General features: G+C 48.9%; 1 protein-coding gene across 1 annotated transcript in view; it reads left to right on the top strand.

Moving 5' to 3' along the window:
- The first annotated feature begins 7,646 nt into the window (after positions 1 to 7,646).
- CPEB2 (cytoplasmic polyadenylation element binding protein 2) overlaps positions 7,647 to 20,674 on the top strand; it is a 74,011-nt gene continuing 60,983 nt past the window's right edge. The window contains 8 exon segments of the mRNA XM_056107302.1: positions 7,647 to 7,845; positions 7,970 to 8,622; positions 8,624 to 8,731; positions 8,733 to 8,861; positions 8,863 to 8,943; positions 8,945 to 9,595; positions 11,884 to 12,165; positions 12,962 to 13,051. Of these exon segments, the coding sequence (XP_055963277.1) occupies positions 7,647 to 7,845; positions 7,970 to 8,622; positions 8,624 to 8,731; positions 8,733 to 8,861; positions 8,863 to 8,943; positions 8,945 to 9,595; positions 11,884 to 12,165; positions 12,962 to 13,051 (2,193 nt within the window).

Genomic DNA, 20,674 nt, shown 5'->3' with positions numbered 1-20,674 from the left:
GTAAAACCTATGGCATTGGAAGAGGGTCTTGAAAGGCAAGGGAGCATTGATTGGTGCAATTGATTGACATTGATTGGCATTGATTGGCATTCCAGAAAAGGGAAGGGTGGTGGGCAGAGTCCTGGTCTGGGAAACAATATGGCTGAGGATCAAGGCAGCATCGGGAGTGACAGGTGATACAGGAAGAAAGGCAAGAGACAGTTTTTTTTTTTTAAAGTTTCCTCACATCCCTGGTGGGAGATAAGAAGATAGTCATAGGCAAGACAGTGTGTTAAGATCACAACTGTTCCTTGAGTCTATTACAGGGAAACACTCAGAGGAGTTGCTGGAGAGGAAGCCGGTAGAGAGACTGAAATAGGCCAGGGCAGAGAAAAGACGGGGATCAGAACCTGGGTAGGGGAGGTGTAAAGGTGGAACTGTATTTAAGCAACACTGCTACAGTGGAACTGACAAGAGTTTGGGCACCAATTGTTTCTGGAAGGTAAATGAGAAGAGGATGATTCATGAAAGAGGATCATGAATGTTCTAGCATTAAAAACACACTGATTTCTAGTCTGTCAAATGTACTTGGTCAGAGGAACTGCCTCATTTCCATTTTGAAAGGATGGTTTTCAGCTTAGGAAACTGGTTGTGGGGTGAAGTCACCAGCCCAGTTAAGGAGCAAAAGACAAGTGGGTTGGGCATAAGCTGTCAGTTCAACTAAGGACACAAGGATGTGTCATACGTCTATCAGGCAGTCGTAAATCTGAGTATGACACGGAGAGGTAGATTTGGAAGACACTAGCTGATGGAGAATATCTGAAGGTGTGATGGTAGAGAAGCCACTTAGGAAGAGTATGTTGTAGAGAAAAAGGCCAAAGATATACGCGTGAGGAACCCCAACTTGTAAACAATATGCAAAGAAAGAGGTGGCCGTGGGGAATCATGAAGAGACGCTTAGAGAAGTAGAAGCAGAGCTGAGGAGAGGTGGTGCTACTCTGGGATGCTGTGGCGACGCTCTGTGGTCCTTCAGGACTTCCTCTCCCATCCCAGAGCAATAATAAATGACTAACTGGATTCCTAAAAGCAAACTTTTTCCTAGGGGGTCTGGCAAGCACAGACTGGGTGGCAAGCAGCCGACAGCATGGAGGGGGCTCAGTAACAAACAGCTCACCCGATTTATTCTCTGCTTTCTCTCAAGCTCCTGGGATGAACCCCAAGTTTTATACTTCCCCTCAATAGTCCTGGCCCCGGAGTCCTCTAAGAAACTAAGACACTATTGTCTTTCCTCTTAGAGCCCTTTTGCCTAGTACCTGGTGTTAAAATCCAGGTTGGCCCATCTATCTGTCCTCACTCTGGCCTGTAAATGCCTGGAATTATCTTGTCTTGTTTGTATTTCTTAGGCGTACCTGGGTGGTGTTTGGGTAACTCCTGTCAGCAAATAAGCAAGTGATAAGCAGATTCTCTTCCACATTGGTATATGATGTTGAGAGGCAGGCATAAGTTTCCAAAACTGCTATTAATTCAGTGGTCTTCATTCCACACATGCTTTTAATACCTAGGATGCCCACGAGGGTGCAGGCCTTGTAGAGGTGCTGGAGGACACAGGGGGGTGAAACATAATGCACTTCCCTCCTGGGATTTGTAGACAAATGGGGATCACGGATAAGTCATCGAAGTATTCAATATGCCAGATGGGAAAAAAGCAACCCCCCGGTACAGTAAGTGGAGAGTCTAGGATGGAGGGCAGTTTATAAAGGTAACTAGAAAAAAAATAACAGTTCTGAGGAAATGCGTTTGAGCAGACACTTAAAGAGACGGGATAGAGATGACAGAGTGAGGCCAGTTGGTATGGGCAGCAGGGAGGGACAAGTATTCCAGTCATGTGAATTGCAAGGGCAAAGGCCCTGGGGTTGACTGGGTCAGGTGCTAAAGCAGCATTCCACAGCAGGGTGGAAAATGTGTCTGAGGGGCTAGCAGGAGTACAGAGGCCATCATGAAGGATGGTCAGGACTGAAAACACTTGACTTCCGTTCTGTGAAATGGATTTGGTCAAGGAGCTGATCTCTCTTCCACTTGGAAAGGATCCTTATGGCTCTGGAGAAGTGATTGTGCAGGGTAAGAGCAGGAACTGGAAGGTGGAAGATATGGAGCAGTAATATAGCACATCCTATGCCTCACCTGAGTGAGACCTGGGTCAGATTTCTGGCACCTCAGAAAAAGAAAGACAAAACAGCCAAGATCAGGAGCTGGGGGGCCAGACGTCAGGAGGGGAGAGCAACAATGCAAAGGACAGAAGGGGGGGCCTGGAAGCAGGTTTGTGGGATTCTGTGTTAAAAGGGCTGCATGTTCGGAGGAGTCAGACGTGGTAGTACCAACAAAGAGAAGACACAGGAGGGATGGCTAGATTTGACATCTGTGTGATCAGAACAAGGGGTGGGCATTGAGGAGGTGGGCGGGTTCCATTTTGGACGTGTCAAATTTGAAATGTCCATGAAAAACTCACTTGAGGGGGAAGCAGAGGAAGGGGGCAGAGTGGGGGAGAAGAAAGGAGCTGTGTGGGCAGGACTCCAGAGGAGGTGCCAGTGGAGCCCGGGGCCTACACAGGCCATCTCTGGAGCAGGAGGAAAGGCACCGAAGCCAGGGACAGAGGCAGTGACCGGAAAGGTGGGCGGGAGCACCCATGGAATTTCTCTTTCCATGGCTTGTCTGTTCTCAGAATCAGGAAGCCCTGGCGGCAGCTGTCAAGACCAGGAGACAGGACATGTCTTTGAGGCCGCCATTTTGGACTTCAGCTCATGACTTATCCGTGGCTTTGAAAATCAACTTAGTGATTTGTGGTCCACTTTGATTTAGCCAACTGAATTTAGCCAACCAAATTTTTAGAACTGATGACATGCCTGAGGAGGAAGAACTGCTTCATAAGATGATTTGGACCCATGTGCTGGGATGTGTTCTGGGTTATGACAAAACCATTTCCCGCGTGCCCAGAAGAGTGGGAAGAAATGAACACTGGACAGTGTCTAGGTAAATTTGTGATATAGTGGACAAATTTCCACGTGAAAAATAGAGTTGGGGCTGGAGAGAGAGTATAGTAAGGTTCTTGCTTTGCATGCGACTGACTTGTTTGATCCCTGGTACCCCATGTGGTCCCCAGAGCCTGCCAATGCTGGTCCTTGAGCACAGTGTTAGCAGCAAGCCCTGACCTGAGCACAGCCATGTGTGCCCCCAGCCCTGGTCCCCTTTCCCACCAAAAGAGGTTAGAATAGTCACAAGACTTTGTTAGACTTTCTAGGCCAATGTTCTAATCCCTCCCTGCATCCTTACCTCCAACTCCCAGGGTAGGAAACCATCCTGAGTATTTCAATAAAGGTGTTCCCTGGAATCCTCAAAACACTCTCTGCGAGGTGTTAAGGTACTAAGCAGAGTTGGACTTTGGACTTAGTATATTTCATAGCAAGTTTGACTTGATCATGTACTATCAGAACTTATGATGTTCTCCATTTTGGAGTTTTCAGGCCACTAAAGCACAACCAGTTATTGAGATCAAGAATACTGTCTGTGTTCTAACTTTATCCCAGAAAAAAAAAAACCATGACATTCAAATATGCCATGTCCTCCTTATGCTGCACCAACCACAAATTTTTGCGTTTTAATTTTTAATTTTATTTTTATAAAGTTGTTCACAATATTTGATATTTCATATTCAAACACCAATCCCACCACCATTACACCTTACTACCACCATATTTCTATCCTGAACCCCAAACCTTGTCCCCAAAGAAGAACTGAAATAATTTTTTTTTGTATTGCTTGTTAGGAATAATCCACTAAAAATGAGACAAAAAAGGTTTCTTAGAGGAAAGTTTGTGAAGATTGTTGTATTTCACCCAGGAGCCATTAACCTTTAAGCCCTTCTGTAAGAGGTTAGTCACATGTTGTTAAATACTGAGCCTGTGTGCATAGATAGACAGACAGACAGACAGACAGATTATATGTAGCACTGTCCTCCTGTTGTTCATAGATTTAATCGAGCGGGCACCAATAACGTCTCCATTGTGAGACTTGTTACTGTTTTTGGCATGTCGAATACGTCACGGGAAGCTTGTCAGGCTTTGCCGTGTGGGCAGGATACTCTTGGTAGCTTGTCGGGCTCTCCAAGAAGGGCAGAGGAATCGAACCTGGGTCGGTTGCATGCAAGGCAAACTCCCTACCTGCTGTGCTATCGCTCCAGCCCAGATAGATAGATAGCTCTGTATAAATATATTTCCTTCTAAGATTGGCTGCTTTCTACTTTAAATTCCATCAAACGTGGTGTACTACTCTTGGTATATTGATGATGTAAAGTGAGATGTCCAAGAATAGATTCACTCATGGTTGAGGCCTGTCCAAGAGTGTGGAAAGTGGCCGTGAGCATTGCGGTGATCGAGTTCTGGAGGCGGCTGGGTACTACAACTGGGTCTCTTGGGGCAGGGAGGGGACCTAACCTGCCCCCCTCTAGGTTGCCCTGAATGGAACAGCCTGGCACGGGGTCTGGCAGCATGGCTATGTCATATCGTTCTGTGCTCTCTTCCACAAGATTTATATTGAGTCTCTGGATCCTGGTCGTTGATGAGATTATGTGGTGCCAGTGGTGGCTTGTGGGGGGTGAGTGCCAAGCTGCTGGAAACAGGGGGAGGGAGTGGGACGTGACACATTCCTGGTTCCACCAACTGCATTTTTAATGGATGATCTAACCAGGTTTTGTGTCTTAATTTTTTTCCTTTCAAGAACGTTTCTTGGATTATACCAACCAAATATAACTTCACTTAGAAAAAACTTTTAAGACTTTATGTGCCTGTTGCAGGTAAAATACATAAATATAGTTAAGAATGTCAGTAGGTGCTATAAAAATGACCATTTAAATATCTGATTCTAATGAGCAGAGGCTATTTTCTAGACATTGTAATTTGGAATAATAAAAATACTCCTCCAATTCTTTATTTTGCTTGATGGTCAAAAGTGGTTTTATGATGATTCATTTGGATCGGTTTTCTATGCCCCTGATCAATTTTGATACCATCTGAGATTTTGTTCAAAGTACTTTTTCCTTATTTAAAAAGTGATATGGGGGCTGGAGCAATAGCACAGTGGGTAGGTCATTTGCCTTGAAAATTGTCACTGTCGTTTGGCCTTGCCAACCCGAATTTGATTCCCAGCATCCCATAGGATCCCCTGAGCACCACCAGGGGTAATTCCTGAGTGCAGAGCCAGAAGTAAGCCCTGTACATCGCCAGGTGTGACCCAAAAAGAAAAAAAAAGTGATATAAAATTTAGTTCATTGGAAGAGCAGACATAAATGTTATACATAAAATCATTAGCACTGTAGCATTGTCCTCCCGTTGTTCATCAATTTGCTTGAGTGGGCACCAGTAACATCTCTATTGTGAGACTTCTTACTGTTTTTGGCATATCGAATATGACATAGGGAGCTTACCAGGCTCTGCTGTGTGGGCGGGATACTCTCGGTAGCTTGCTGGGCTTTCCGAGAGGGACGGAGGAATCAAACCCTGGTCGGCCACGTGCAAGGCAAATGCCCTACCTGCTGTGCTATCACTCCAGTCCCAGATAAAATCATTACATGTAATAATTTACATGTGGGCTGGAGCGATGGCACAGGGGTAGGGCATTTGCCTTGAGCGCAGCCAGCCCGGTGAGCCGGGTTCAATTCCTCTGCCCCTCTCCGATAGCCCGGCAAGCTACTGGAGAGCTACCAAGAATATATCGCCTGCACGGCAAAGTCTGGCAAGCTACCCATGACGTATGCCAAACACAGTAACAAGTCTCAAAATGGAGACGTTACTGGACCCGCTGGAGCAAATTGATGAACAAAGGGAGGACAATGACAATTTACATGTACATTACATAAAATAATTTACATATGATTTTAAAATGTTACATGTAAAATATATGATACATGTACCCCCTTATAATGTTCTTCATTGTTTTTTTCAGATGTATACAAATTTGAAACACAAGTAACCAAAGGCAGAGATAAGGCTTAATGGGAGTAGAACCAAGCTCCAATAAGGGTTCAAGAACATATTGGATGCATCTCTGGAACCTCTCAGCCTCTGACTCTCTGCAGCCCTGAAGACTTCCCAGTGTGCTGGGGTGTCCTGGGTGACATCCCAGCACCGCACCTCAAGATATTAGCAGAGGAGAGGCCTCCCAGGGTTCTCACTGACCAACTGACCCTCTTCTCTTGGGCTGGAAGGGCACCCCGCCCCGCTCCTTGAGCACAGCTAGGAAGACCATATAAGGGAGCAGGAGGACCCAAACATGTTCGTTTTACGTACATCCCTACATGTGTCCTAACTCTACTTGCATCACTTAGCTGTAAATCAAAATTGAGTCTGGAACCACCTTTTAAGGCTTTGGGGCTCGGTCTTATCAAGGCTTCTTCCAGTGGTTTCACTTCTCAAAGCGCCAAGAGGGGCAAAAAATTGCAAAAGAACATGAACTCCATCTTATTATACAGAGTAAATCAATTTTTCTTTACCTAGACCGGCACTTCTTGTTTCTTCCCAGCTATAAAGCATTTCTTTGGGAAAGGAAATACACGGAATCAAGCCTATCACTTCTAGCGCGAGCTCTACCATGGAAAGCGCTCTCCCCTTCCATTTTGCAAGCCTCAACAAGTCTGTTGCTGAGTCAGAACCTCCCTTTTTACTCTCCGATGTGAGAAATCGCTCTCCCTTGAAAAATTCATAAAGCATCAGAAATGTTTAGCATCTCCCTAGGGGGGAAGGGGCGGGGATGCTGGGATGCGGGCTGTGGAGAGGACCCGCGTCCACACGCACAGAGATCCTGGGGAGCGGAGCGCATGCCTGAGACCCGGGGACTGGGAGTCAGACCCAGGCCGGGCACCCAGCGGAGCTTCCTGAAGCCCCTCGCCAGCGCCTCTGCACGCACCCGGCCAGGAGCGTGGAGCCGCTCTGGGTGCCCGCCTTGGGTGCTGGGACTCGCGCCCTCCTCCCACGAACGATCGCACTCGGTCTGGGCCGGGGCTCGGCGTTTATCCGAAAGAAAAATCCGCTCCGGCGGCCGGCCACGGGGTAGCTGAGCCCAGAACCGGGCCCGGGAAAAGACGCTTTTCCGGGCTAAGTGGGTGCGGGACTCAGGGTGGGGGGTTGGGATCGAGGGGTGCGGGTTGCATACGAGAGACCCCCCCGGACCGGCGAGCTAACTAGACGCCCTCCCGGGGGGGTGCACCCCAACAGGCGGAGAACCCGCGCATCGGAACTCCGTGGGCGCCGCGCACGCCAGCGCGTGCCCGCGCCTCAGTTTCCCCCACCAGCTTTAGTCCCCGCGCCCCAGGCTTCACGTGACCGAGGGTGGGGCGGAGGTGACCGGCGGCAGGCGGCGCCGCCCAGGGGACTGTGCGGGCTGCCGGCGCGGGCCGGGCAGCAGCGGCGGCGCGCGCACGCCCCTCCGTCCGGGCCGGGCCGCGGGCGGAGGGGCGCCGAGCCCGCGCCGGGAGGGGCCGTTGCCCGGGAACCGTCGGCGCTGCCCGCGCGCGCGCGCGCCGCGCCAACCGGCGGGGAGGCGCCGCAGGACACGCGCCGCGCGCTCCCGCGCCGCCTGGGCCCCGCGCGCGCGCGCTCCCGGGCTCGCCCGCAGGGCTAATGAGGGGCGGGCCGGGCCGGCCGGGGGGCGCGGCGGCCGCGCGTGCCGGGACGCCCCGCGGGGGGCGGCGCGATTGTGAGGTGGCGCTGACGCACGTTCCGGGCTTCTTAAGCGGCCTGGGCGGCGGCGGCGGCGACGGCGGCGGCGACGGCGGCGGCAGCAGCCGAGCGGCGCGTCTGGGGCGGCGGCGGGGCCTAAGTGGGCGCCCCCGGCGCAGTCATGGTGTCCCTGTCGTACTGACCCCCTTCTTGCCACCCCCTGCACCCCCACCTCCCCCTCCACGTCCCGCGGCCGCGCCGCGCCCGCCCGTCCGACCCATGAGGGACCTGGGGTTCGGGGTGCTGCCCCCCGGGGCCGCTCGGGGCCCGGCCCTGCGCCGCCACGCCCTGCGGCCCGCGCTCGCCGCCGCCCTGGCCCGGCCCCGGCCGCCCGGAGGCCGCGTCGCCCTCGCCGCTCTCGCCGCTGGCCCCGGGCCGGGGCGCGGGCCGCCCGGCCGCCGCGCCCTCGGCGTCCTCGGCGTCCTCGGCGCCTCCGCTCCGGCCGGCCCTGCGCGACGAGCCGCGCCTGCTGCCGCCGCCGCCGGGCCGGCCGCGCTCGGGGGCGGCGGCCGCCGAGCACCAAGTCCCCAGCCACCTCCCCGGCGGCGGCGGCGGCGGCGGGGCACGAACGCGGGTGTGACCCACCTCCTCCCCCTCCCAGGACTTCAAACCGAGTCTGCACCACCCCTCCTCCTCCTCCGCCTCCTCCTGCTGCTGCTGCCGCACCTCCTCCCCGCAGGACTTCAGTAAGCGGCAGCAGCAGCCGCGGAGCAGCCAGAAGAGGAACGAGCCGAGCCCGCCCCGCCGTCCCCACCCTCCGGACTCGCCGCCGCCGCTCGCCCCGCGCCCGCAGCCCCCCGCCGCCGCCCGCCGCCCGGCCGCCCGCGCCCGCACCCGCCGCCGGCCCCGGGCCCCGCGGCCGCGCCCGGCCGACCTGCCCCCCGAGCCCGCCGCTGCCGCCGTCGCCCGCCGCCCCGCGGCGCCGCCACGGGGGCGCGGGCAGCCCTCGCCGCACCCCGGCCGCGGGCGAGGGCAGCGCCGCCGAGCCCCCCCGATGCGGGCCTGGCCGCCCCGACGCCGCCCCTGAACCCCGCGCCGCCGGGCCCCATGGAGTCCCCGAACCACCCCCTGCTCGGCAGTCCCGGCGCCCTCCTGCCCGGCGCGGCGCTGGGCGCGGGGCGCCTTCGGCAGCCTGCAGAGCGCGGACCTTCCGCACCCGGGCGGCGGCGGCGGCGGCGGCGGCGGCGGGGGCGGGGGCGGGGGGGCCCCCCGGCGGCGGGGGCGGCGGCGGCCCCGCGTCGCCGCCGCTGCCCGGCTTCGGCACCCCCTGGTCGGTGCCGACGGCGTCGCCGCCGCCGCCGCCGCCCGCGTCCCAGCCGCCGCCGCCGCCGCCGCCGCCGCAGCAGCAGCCGCCGCAGCCGCCGCCGCCGCCGCCGCCGCCGCCGCCCCAGCAGCCGCCGCCGCCGCCGCCCCAGCAGCCGCAGCCGCCGGGCTCGTCGGCCGCCAGCGCGGGCGGCGGCGGCGGCTCGCTCAGCGCCATGCCGCCGCCCAGCCCCGACCCCGAGAACGGCTTCTACCCGGGGCTGCCGTCGTCCATGAACCCCGCCTTCTTCCCCGGCTTCACGCCCGTCGGCCCGCACGGCTGCGCGGGGCTCGGCGGCGGCGCGGGCGGCGGCGGCGGCGGCGGCGGCGCGGGCGGCGGCGGCGGCGGCTTCGGCGGCCCCGGCGGCCCCTTCTCGGCGGCCGCGGTGCCCCCGCCGCCCGCCATGAGCCTGCCGCCGCCGCCGCCGCCCGCCGCGCCCCCGCAGCCGCCCAGCCGCCGCTCGCCGGTCAGCCCGCAGCTCCAGCAGCAGCACCAGGCGGCCGCCGCCGCCTTCCTGCAGCAGCGCAACTCGTACAACCACCACCAGGTACGCGCGGCCGGGACGCGCCCTCGGCCGAGCCCCGGGCGCCGCGGGGACGGTCCGTGGGGGTCGGCGCGGGGGGCGGGCGAGGGGTCCCGGGGCGGGGCGGGCCGCGACCCCGCTCCCCGCTGCCCGCGCACGCCCCCCCCCCCGCGGGGACGCTCGGAGCCCGGGCGGCTTCGGGGCGCCCCGCGGACGGCTCGGAGGAGCTGAACTTGAACCTGGCATCGGGGGTGACCTCCCGCAGCTCTGGGCGCTACTGGGGATCGCCGGGCGGCGGGGGCGACTTCCGGGAGCTTCGATGAGTGGGGTGCTCCTTGTTTCTTAGGGCTGGGGGCGCAGCGCGGATCTGTCTGTGCCGGAGCCCCCGAAAGAGGGCATGTGGCATCGGGAATAGCGCGCCGGACAGCCTGCGGTGCCCACCCGACTCCGAGCACCCCCGCTTTGGCGCGGGCGCGGCGCGGCTGCTGGGCCGGTGCGCTGACCGAGGCCGAGTCCCGGGGTCGCGCGCCCCCGAGTCCGCGTCTGATTCTGGGAGCCGGCTCGGGCAGGCCAGGTTCCTGCTCGAGGACGGCGGGGGAACCGGGTTGAAGCTCCTCCCTGGGCCGCCGCCGCCCGGAACTTTTCCCCTCGGCCAGTTCGATTTTTTCCCGGGTCGGAGAAGGTGACCGCCAGCCAGATGCACCCAAGTTACAGTTGCACAGTTTGTGGGACCGAACCGGAGTAACAGTTTTCCTGGAACCTCGGGTTTCTCCCACGGGGCGGGGGGGGCGGGGTGGGGAAATGCGGCCCCTCGGGGTGAAACCCGAGGGACTTTTGAGGTCCTCGGCCCTGACTCGGTCTCACCTGCTCGGGAGTGACCGCCTCTTTGTGACTCAGAGCCTTCGGGTTTTAAAGGAAACTGACCCCCGAAAAAGAGGGCTTGCGTTCTCCCGGTGGAGCCTCGGAGCACTGTGTGCTAAGATCCCTTTTGAACTGGAATCTGCTCCCTTTGCCCTGATGTGGGTCTCCCGTGCAGTGGGAGAGGTCACCAGCTGTCATGTGGAATTTTACATCCCCGGGAGAGAACTCAGAGCACTGGAGCGGGCAGGAGAGTCAGACTCTCTGGAATGGAAGTGATTTGCCCGCGGTCCCCTAGTTAAGCCTTGGTGTGGAGGGGAAGGCACTCTTCGTGGTTATATTAGCACTGAGATATTTGTGAAACAGACTAGGGATTAGTCCTTCAAAAATGGCCTCCTCATATGAAGCAGGTTTCGTTGTGCACGCGTCATTTTCATTTGAAAACCAGCGTTTTGATTTTTAGAATTTTATTAACTTAGAGCAACTGTATGGCTTGTGCTTCGTTTGGCAAAATATTAGCAAAAATTGCTCAAGTTTCAGCCTAGTGACAGATAACTGCTAGCAGTTCCTTAAAAATGTGTCATTCTAACCTCTTGATGCATTTTTGATTCCTTCTCATCATGGTTTTAGTTTGGAAGATAATTTAGCTTTGAGAATGAGTAAACTAAAAAGATACTCATAATATAAAGATATCTAGGATCAATTAAAGCATGTAGTTAGTATATCTCAGTGGATCCACCTATGGGTAATATCAGATAACAGCTTACTAGTTCATGGCTATGTGACTAAAAGAAAAACCAAAACACCTTGAAAGAAGCTGCTCTGAAATTGGGATGGATAAATATTGAATTAGTAATGCAAAAATTAAAAAAGTTGAATGTTTTAAATGTTGAATTAGCAAAAAAAAAAAAATGATTGTACTTTCCCAATGCCAGTAGACATTTTAAACCCATTCAACAGAATAGCACCAAATTTGATCATGATCATAACTTCTGTAACTTGTCTAAATATTTCACCCATATGGTCGGCCACTCTAATAAGAGCTGCATTTTTAATTTTTGCCTGCTAGAATGCGGTTGCTCTTAAGTTGACAACGTGGGTTTTAACTTTAAGGATCTTAAAAGTTCATTCTGATTCAGAAGTATATTTCTTACTTATGTGGTTATCTCTGAAGAACAGAGTAAATGGTTCTGTTTCAGTAGCTGTCCTGAAAGGGTGCTTGCTTTAACGCTAGTCTGTAATAGATTAAGAGAATGAAAATTCACCTTGTGTGAGGTGTATGTCTTCATGTAACCAGACCTCAAGCTATATTGTAAACTTTCTGGGGCGTATGGTGTTGCCCCTGTTTCATTCGTTCTTGAAGCTGATTGAAATTCTTAATTTGGGTGTGAATTTTGAGTTAGAGGTCTAAGCTCCTCAGGCGCGTGCCATTGAAGCAGCTGTGTTCCCTGCAGCCTCTTCTGAAGCAGTCTCCCTGGAGCAACCATCAAAGCAGTGGCTGGGGCACTGGCAGTATGTCGTGGGGAGCCATGCATGGCAGAGACCATCGCAGAACTGGAAACATGGGCATTCCAGGGACTATGAATCAGATCTCTCCCTTGAAGAAACCGTTTTCCGGTAATGTCATAGCACCACCAAAATTTACTCGCTCTACTCCGTCACTGACTCCAAAATCTTGGATTGAAGATAATGTGTTCAGAACAGACAACAATAGTAATACACTCTTACCCTTACAGGTAAGAATGGTATGTAAGTGGTCTTATTTCTAATATGAGTCTAATCTAATATGAAAACTCGGAAACTGGGGTGGGGTGGGGGAGCTAGTGGCGGTAGCGGTGGTAATGGTAGGATGGTAAAATGGACGGAAAGAAATTCTAAAGCATTTAATTTACCAGTGGATAAAATAGCCAGGGGGAAGTAGAAACTATAAGACCTTTTCTAAATTGAAAATAAGGTTTGTCAAACATGGGAAAACCTGCAATTTCTTCTTAGGTACATATTGAAGCTTTTACCTCGTAGTTTCTGAAGATTGCTTTAATTTATTAGTCTTAATTGGCCCCCAAAGTGACTTTTTCCTCCAAGTTTGACAAAGCTAAAATGTACTGTTATTGGACATAAATTTGACTATCATCCACTGTGTGTATGTTAGAAATAGTACAGCTGTGGTTATAGCAAAATGGTGTTAAGCATTTTTACTTTAAATAACAATGAGTCTTCACTGCTTCAGTGACTTTCTAAATGTGGCCTGGTAGTTATGACTAGACATTTTTTCATTCCTCAGGCCTTTGAATAATTTGATTGTTTTACAGATTAATGAAGTCCCCTTGTGACAATAAAAAAAATACTGTTTTGGTTTTTGCTAATGTCTTGGGAGGACAGAACAAAGGTCCAAGATAGAACTTTGATTGTTTCTGTTTGCTTCCTTTGTGTGTGTGTTTTTGTATGTGTGTGTGTGGGTGTGGGTGTGGGTGGGTGGGTGGGTTTGGGAACAAGAACTGCTCATTTCTGATGAAAACTTCTATGCTATTGAAGGTGAGATCTAGTTTGCAGTTGCCAGCTTGGGGCTCAGATTCACTCCAAGATAGTTGGTGCACTGCAGCCGGAACATCCAGAATAGACCAGGTAGGCTGCACAGAGCATGTTTTCCAGGATTTGACTAGGAGTTGAGTATGAGTATTAGTGGGATTGATTATTGATTTTTCGGTGATACCTATGCAAGTATATGGCAGAGAGCATTAAAGTGGCATGTTTCTAAGTGGTATCTGCAAATATGACTAAAAAATGTCTTGTTCCAATTCTGAAGTGATTCATTCTCATCTAATACTTGCATAGCATTAATGTATGCTATTAGGAATTGTATGCCCCAAAGCACCTGACTTTAAACATCAGTCAAACTTAACAGATTTTCTCTCCTTTTAGAATTATTTGTAATTAGGAAACAAAGTTAATGTTTCTTTAATATCCATCCTCACATTTCATCTTAGTTTTGCAGAAATTTGAAGTAAATTTTTTTGTATGAAACCCGAAATGTTCACCTCCTCAAGATCCATATTGCTAAAGCAAATAAACAAAAGTTAAACTATTGTACCTTAGTTTGGCTTTTTCACCTTTATAAAAATCGGTACAGGATTTGTTTTCCTAAATTCTGTTATTCCTCTTGCTGACTGTCTTCTTCCAGATAATCGTTTCCTGTGGGGAAAAAAACCAGTCAAATGTAGCTGGGAGTCAGTCTTAATCAAATCATTTTTAAATTCTTTGTGGTTAGAAAATACCCTTTCTTCCTCGAAGACTGAATTTGAATGCCTGCGTGGTACCAGGTGATGAGAATTACTAGAGGACAAATGGAAAACTCAGTTCTCTGTGTACGAATGAGGACTCCTACTTGAGAACCCAAGTTTGAATATAAATAGATTTGACATTGTTTGGAGTTCTATAAATGGAGCCCTCTTATCCTTCGCACTAGGGATCTTCCTTAATTTATTAACATGATTTTACAAGTATGGACATTATAAATATATGAATAATGTATGTGTAAATAGCATTCTAATCCAGATGGTTATGGTAACATCAATAATTAACCATTAGCCATTGTTTTCGACAAGTCCTACCTATTTCCCAGAGTATTCCCACCAGGATCTCCATTTAGAAATAAGGAGCTCGCATGTAATTTGTCATTTATTGTCTTATTTATGTAAGTTAGCTCTCCAGCTACTACTGCTCTTTTCCACTTAGGCCATTTTGGTGATATTTTTATGTTGTTCAAATTGAATACATAAATGCCTAAAGAGAATACATAAAGGCCTTACCTTTCCAGAGAGAAGGAAAATTAGATTGTGAACATGGACTGGGACTTGTTTTGAGGGTGGAGGGGAAATAATTTGAGCTCGTTGGGAAGAAGCAGTAAGGTACCTAGATGAGAGTGATGTACCTCTGTGGAAAAGCAACAGATGGGAGAGATTCCATGGTGGGTGACACATTTAAGAAATTAGTTGGAGGAATGTTGGAAGGTACGAAAGGGGAAGTTTTCGAACTGGGCCCAGTAGAGATGCCATGGGACTGCCATGGAGCATGGCGTGAAGAGCCCCAGCCCTGCCCACGTCCTGTCAGTTGAAGCCTATTGTGTAACTTAGGGTTTTGGGGAAATTCGTTTTTGGAAGATGGAATTTTTGTGCTTAGTGGTAACCAATTTTTAAAACTCTGAGATACTGGGATCCCTTAAGCAGAATTGTGATGTGATGAAGTTTAGGAGAGTGGTGAAAAAGGAATTGGAAAACAGACTGAACTGGAAGGAAGGGAGGTCTGGAGTCTAATGCTCTTCCTCTTCTTCTCACAGTGTTTATGAGGCAGTGAGACATACCTATGAGCTTTCATCTCCGTGGGTCACAGATGCATCTCTAAAAGGAGACCCTGCAGTGGGCCAAGGGAGGCTTTTCTAACCTGCTCTTACAGTCCCTCTGATCTGTTTTGGTCACTTCATTTATTCCCCTTCTCTCAGCCCCTATAGTTTTAGGAAAATGGAGAGGGTTTTAGTTGTAGTGGGGCTAGTGATGAGTATTGTAACAAGGAATTGGTGGCGCATTGTAGACCAGCTGATCTTAAAAGCAGTGTTGATGTCTCCTTTGAGTACCCTAAGGGTATTACTTAAACACATACTAGTGATGTGTTTCTATCTTTCCATAAAAGGTTGAGGTATTTGAAGTTAAGGTTCTTGAAATTACAGCAGCAGCTTCCGACTACAGTTGGCCTCTTAAGTCATCAGGTGGATAGTGCTTTGGCAGAATTGAAATTATGAATAATGCTCTAGATTCATTTTTCTTAGAGCATTTTAATACTAATATTAATTAACCTACATTATTTTAAAGCACTTTTTATTTTCTTTAGTTTTAAGTTCATTAGACCCTCCCCCAAAATGATACTAGCACTATTAATTTTCATACCTGAAATCAAAAACTGAACATGTTATTTGGTTATTAAATTGGGAGACAATTCTATGTATTGATTTTATTTTAATTGAATGTAGGCATTTTCCTGAACAGGCTTCAAATTTAAAACTTTACAGAGAGTTTAGATTTTAAAATGAAGACTAAATATCCTCCAAAGCTTATTCAGTTGAAGCTCAAGAATTCCTTTCCTTTGAAGCGTCACCTGCTAGTTACCCTGGCTTGTTATCATACTCAAAAGTGTGAGTTCCAGGGTGAGGCAGACTGCCACAGAGGGAGGTGCCAGGCTTAGCTGGTCTGAGCTTAAGTTAGACCCCACACTCTATGTGCTGGCGTCTCTCCCCAGCCCAGCCCAGCCCAGCCCAGCCCAGCCCAGCCCAGCCCAGCCCAGCCCTCCCAGGCCTCTAGCACTGCGGCGTGTGCCTAAGGGATTCCGCTAACCCCAAGGGAACTCGAGAGACATTGTATCAGCACCCCTTCATCGGCCAGCCTCTCCTTCCCACCAGTCCACCTGCCCTCAGCTGAGCTAGGTGTGAGCCTCTATAAAAGTCTGAATTCTTGGGGCTGGAGCCATAGTACAGTGGGGAGGGCGTTTGCCTTGCATGCAGCCGACCCAGGTTTGATCCCTGGCATCCCATCTGGTCCCCGAAGCATTCCCGTGAGTGATTCCTGAGTGCAGAACCAGGAGTAAGCCCTGGGCATCGCCGGGTGTGACCCAGCCCCCTCCCCCCCCCCAAAAAAAGAAAATTTAGAGCAACAGACAGTAGAAAATAGAAAATGAAACAGAAAAGCTTCAAGGCCTAAGTATTTGAGATAAAATGTTTAAAAAGTTGTATGAATTCTGTATTGCCCTTAATTGATTTTTTAGTTAGATGTTAAAGCTAGGGCATACCCATTTATTCTGTAAATATTTTAAATTATAGAGTAATAATTCTATAGGGCTTATGTTGGCCTGTCTCCTAGCTGAGGAATAAGTAATATGTTCATTTTTTTTAATTCTTAGGGAAGTTGTATGCTATTCTCGAGCATGTCACATAAACTTTCTCAAACTAAAGATATTTTTGATTTTTATTATCTAAGCTATTGTAATGAATGGTAGTATAGAGATGTTTTTCAAGTAAAGATCGTATTTGTAATCTTTATTTACTTTAATATACTCATAAAAATACAGTAGTAGACTGTCTAAATTTTAATAAAGTGTTCTGCAATTGTGATTGATAAGCTTCAGGGACATTGTATTGTTATCAAAGCATTAACACCTACTGAAATTAAGAGAATAGATCATTTTTACAGTTTATTTTGGGCCCTGGTTTACCAGTGTGAGTAGAAGTTCACACAAGTCCCGTTCCAGAATCCACACCCTCCAAGCACGCGTGCACTTCGAGCCACCATTGTCCCAGCACCCACCGCCACCCTCCCCAGCCCTTGGGAACCCTCCTGCTGAAGACAGAGGCTTCATTCCATGGTTGTCTCCCTATTCTTCTGATCTCGCATCCTACATGCAAGAGCGAGTATCCTGCGTCTGTCCCTTGCCATCTGAGCTCATCAGTGTGATATTCTTCAGCTCCATCCAGATGGTAGCAGATTTCATGATCCAGTTTTACCTGACGGCCAAGTCCTGGTCCATTGTGTACTCAGTCTTCTGATCGTGGACACTTGGGTTGCTCCCAGATTCTGGCTATTGTGAATAGTGTCGCCATGAGCAGAGAAACGCAGATGTCTTTTCTAAATTGATTTTTGGATAGATGGCACAGAAGTGAAGTTGTTGAGTCATATGGAAGCTCAGTCCCTAGTTTCCTGAGAAGTTTCCATATTGTTTTCCAAAAAGAGACAAGTTTCTTTTCTTTTTTTTTTTTTTTTTTTTTTTGCTTTTGGGTCACACCCGGTGGTGCACAGAGGTTACTCCTGGCTCATGCACTCAGGAATTACTCCTGGTGGTGCTCAGGGGACCATATGGAATGCTGGGAATCGAACCTGGGTGGGCCACATGCAAGGCAAACGCCCTACCAGCTATGCTATTGCTCCAGCCCCAGGAGACAAGATTCTTATCCACGCTGGGCAAACATTGCTTTCTTCTTATGTTCCCTTATCCTGTGTTCAGCTCTTGAATTATTTCCGATATAGTCTTACACAAAATATTTTCCATTTGTCTTTCTGTTTGCTCTTACCCGTGTGAGTCCTCAAATAGTTTTAACCATTTTGATCTTTTTAAATTACAACTTAAGCAAGAAATTTCCTTTTCGTGTTGCTGCCATAACACTTCGTATAAGCAGAATAATAGAAGGAAATGTGTGCTGCTTTGGACAAACTGGCAGGCTACCGAATGTAACGTGCACACACGGCAGAGTCTGGCAAACTCCCCGTGGCGTACCCAATATGCCAAACACCAGTAACAATGATGGGTCTCATTCTCCTAACCCTGAAAGAGCCTTGAATGTGGCACTTTATAAAAAAAAGTCTCAGGGCTAGGACGAAGGAGACGTTACTGGGACCTGCTCGAGGCAATCGACAAACAACAGGATGGTCGTGATCGTGATCGTGTGCTGCTTATGTGAGAGTAATGGTTTAATTATCATTGGGCCACCCTAGGAAAGATGCTTGACCTTTGAGCAGATGAAAGCCCCGCTGACTGAGTAGGTGTCTGTGTGGGCAGCTGCAGACTCGGGTAGGAGAGGGAGGGACCAAGGGTACATCCACAGAGCAGCACATCGTTGTGGCTTGTTTAGTCTGGTGCAACGGCAGCAGGATGCTTGATGGCGATTTACTTTAAAATTAGAGACAGTATCAGTGCAACTTGGCTTTTTTTTTTTTAAAGTAAAAGTTGAAGAACTAAACACAAACATACAACAAAAGTTCCTCTTTCTGCTTAGCACAAAAGACATCATGTTCAAGCATCTGGTTTCTTTTTCAGTATGAGGATATAGGGTTTTTCAAGTGCCAACTTTTTTTTTTTAAGAGAGTACTTCATTGTCAAGGAAAAAAAGGTTCTATTCTGACTTCTTTTGAAATAGAAGACGGTTTTGAATATATCAAAGCAAAAATGTAACATTCCATAGAAAGTTCCCTTTTAAGTTTGAATTCCTTTGTGCTGCATGTTTTTATATTTTTGGTGACTCCTTATTTTTCAGAATTTACAATCTTTTCTTAGACCACCAGCTTTAAGATTAAGATTACTGTTTATTCTATTTTAATCTTTCCAATACTTGTTAGTCACTTTTATGGATCTCTGGCAAATGCCTGATTCAGGGAAATTATAAAATAATATTTTCCTCTTTATTGTTATTGGACTTGGTCATTGTGTTTCTGAAAGATGGTTTATTTGATTGTTCACCAGATAAGTTGTTTTGTGTTTTTAATTTAAAGTAGATAGGGTAAATTTTTCCTGATAAGTTATTTTTGTGAAATACTTCCAAATAGTAATATTACTATTTGGAAGTAGTCATGAACTACTAATTTTCTATACTTTTGATGCTAAACAGTAAGTGCTTATGGTTACTTTAACATTGTTTCAGCTTTTCCAATTTGACTTTTTAAACCATGGAAATTTTCATGAACACAAATTTTTCTAATATCTCTATTTCAAATGAATTTATGAGTATTTTGTTACAACTTTTTAAAAAACAAGTCCTATTTTAGTCTTTATACTTAATGAAGTTTTGTCCTTTTTTTTTTCTTGCATATGAACCCCATTGGTTTTCCTTAAATCCAAAAAGTGATTCGGAGATACCATGAGCTCTCCGCCTGCTTAAGGCTATTTTGTGTTTGGTGCTTTGAAAATCATGTGGGATACAGCTGATGCTCAACAAATTATAACAAAGCTAAAAGTTTAAAAACAGCTTTGCCACATTCTTTGCCAAAGTAGGAGTTTGCTTCATGATGAAAGACTTGATACTCAAAGGAAAACAATGGACCATATTAAGTGAACATCTCACTGTTTTAGTTGGACAGAGGTTAAAGCTGAAGTTATTAATGCATGCAACTTAAAATAATTGTAGGGTTGAATGTGTAGTGTTCACTGATGCTTATTAAGGAGCTTGCTTATCTTCTTCTTCTTCATCCCTTAACTGTTGCCCAAAGCTCATTGGCAGCATATATAGAATTACTTCATTAATTCTTTTGTGCCCCAAAGTAAAGTGCACTCTTGGAAAGGGTGGGCAGTGATAGCCAAAATGGAAGAGGGAAAAAATCTGTGTGGGAAAGAACCATTTTGGTCATGGTAAGTCACTACTAAGTTCATAGGTTGACTGAGGATAGTATTGGTCTGATTCTCTTTTCTTTCATTTTAAGAGCCAGCAAAGATACCCTTGAGCCAGAAAATGTTTTCTTTGCAAGATTTTAATGTAGGAATCAGAGGAGTTGTATAGCGGGTAAGGAATCAGAGGAATTGTATAGTGGGTAAGGCAAGCCAGCCCGACCTCTGTCCTTGGCACCACAAATACAGTCTTCTGAGGGTCCCCTGAGACATAGCAGAAGTGATCCTTGAGCTCAGAGCCAAGAGTAAGCCCTGAGCACAGCAGGGTGTGGGCACCCCCCACCCAACAGCAGCAAGGAAGAACTTAATGGTAAATAGTAATAAAATGCTTAATATATAGTCTATTTCAGGACCTGTAATAGAGCATACTTTAGCCATTTTTGCACAGGTTTTCTGGTAGTGATGCTACAGACATTTGAGAGTTAACAGTGTTCTGTAATTAGAAGATTCCTACCGCTAAGTAACTTGAAAGTTCAGTGGAATGGGCAGGACAGTCATCGAACTGGCGAAGTGTTTTGTAGAACCACTGAAGATGGAAATATTGGGTAGAGTTAGTATTTTTTTGCCAAAATTTTGTCAGATTTTCTCAAAGGACCATGTTCCTCTATTCCAATTTAATTTTTATTATATTCTTTGAGTCTTACTTTGATTTTTTTGCCTTTTGACTCTGGGCCTGCTCCTGGCTCTATGCCCATGAGTCCCTCCTGGGGGTGCTTAGGTCAGCACACATGGTGCAGCAGGTGTGAACTAGGGCCGGCTGCATGCAAGGCAAGCACCTTACCCCCTGGATTGGCTCCCAGCCCCCTCGTTTTCTTCTAAGTCAATTTTAGGCGTTGTCTAGTCTGGTAAAACCTAGTGTCTTGACTTACTCAAGATGAGGAAGCAGCTTGTTTCTCGAGTCTGGCCCCTGAGCCAGTGGGTTTAGCATCTCCTGGGGCTCATTAATAACACACATCCTCAGCGGCCACTCCCCATCTGTGGATGGGTCACCTCGGGCTGGCTTGGATGAGACCTCCACAGGATTTTGAATCACGTTCACATTTGTCACCATTC

This window comes from Sorex fumeus, unplaced genomic scaffold, assembly GCF_029834395.1.
Source record: "Sorex fumeus unplaced genomic scaffold, SorFum_2.1 ptg000157l, whole genome shotgun sequence".
In the NCBI taxonomy this organism is placed as follows: Eukaryota; Metazoa; Chordata; class Mammalia; order Eulipotyphla; family Soricidae; genus Sorex; species Sorex fumeus.
The sequence above is the reverse complement of the archived record's forward strand: the minus strand, read 5'-3'. Positions and strand labels throughout refer to the sequence as shown.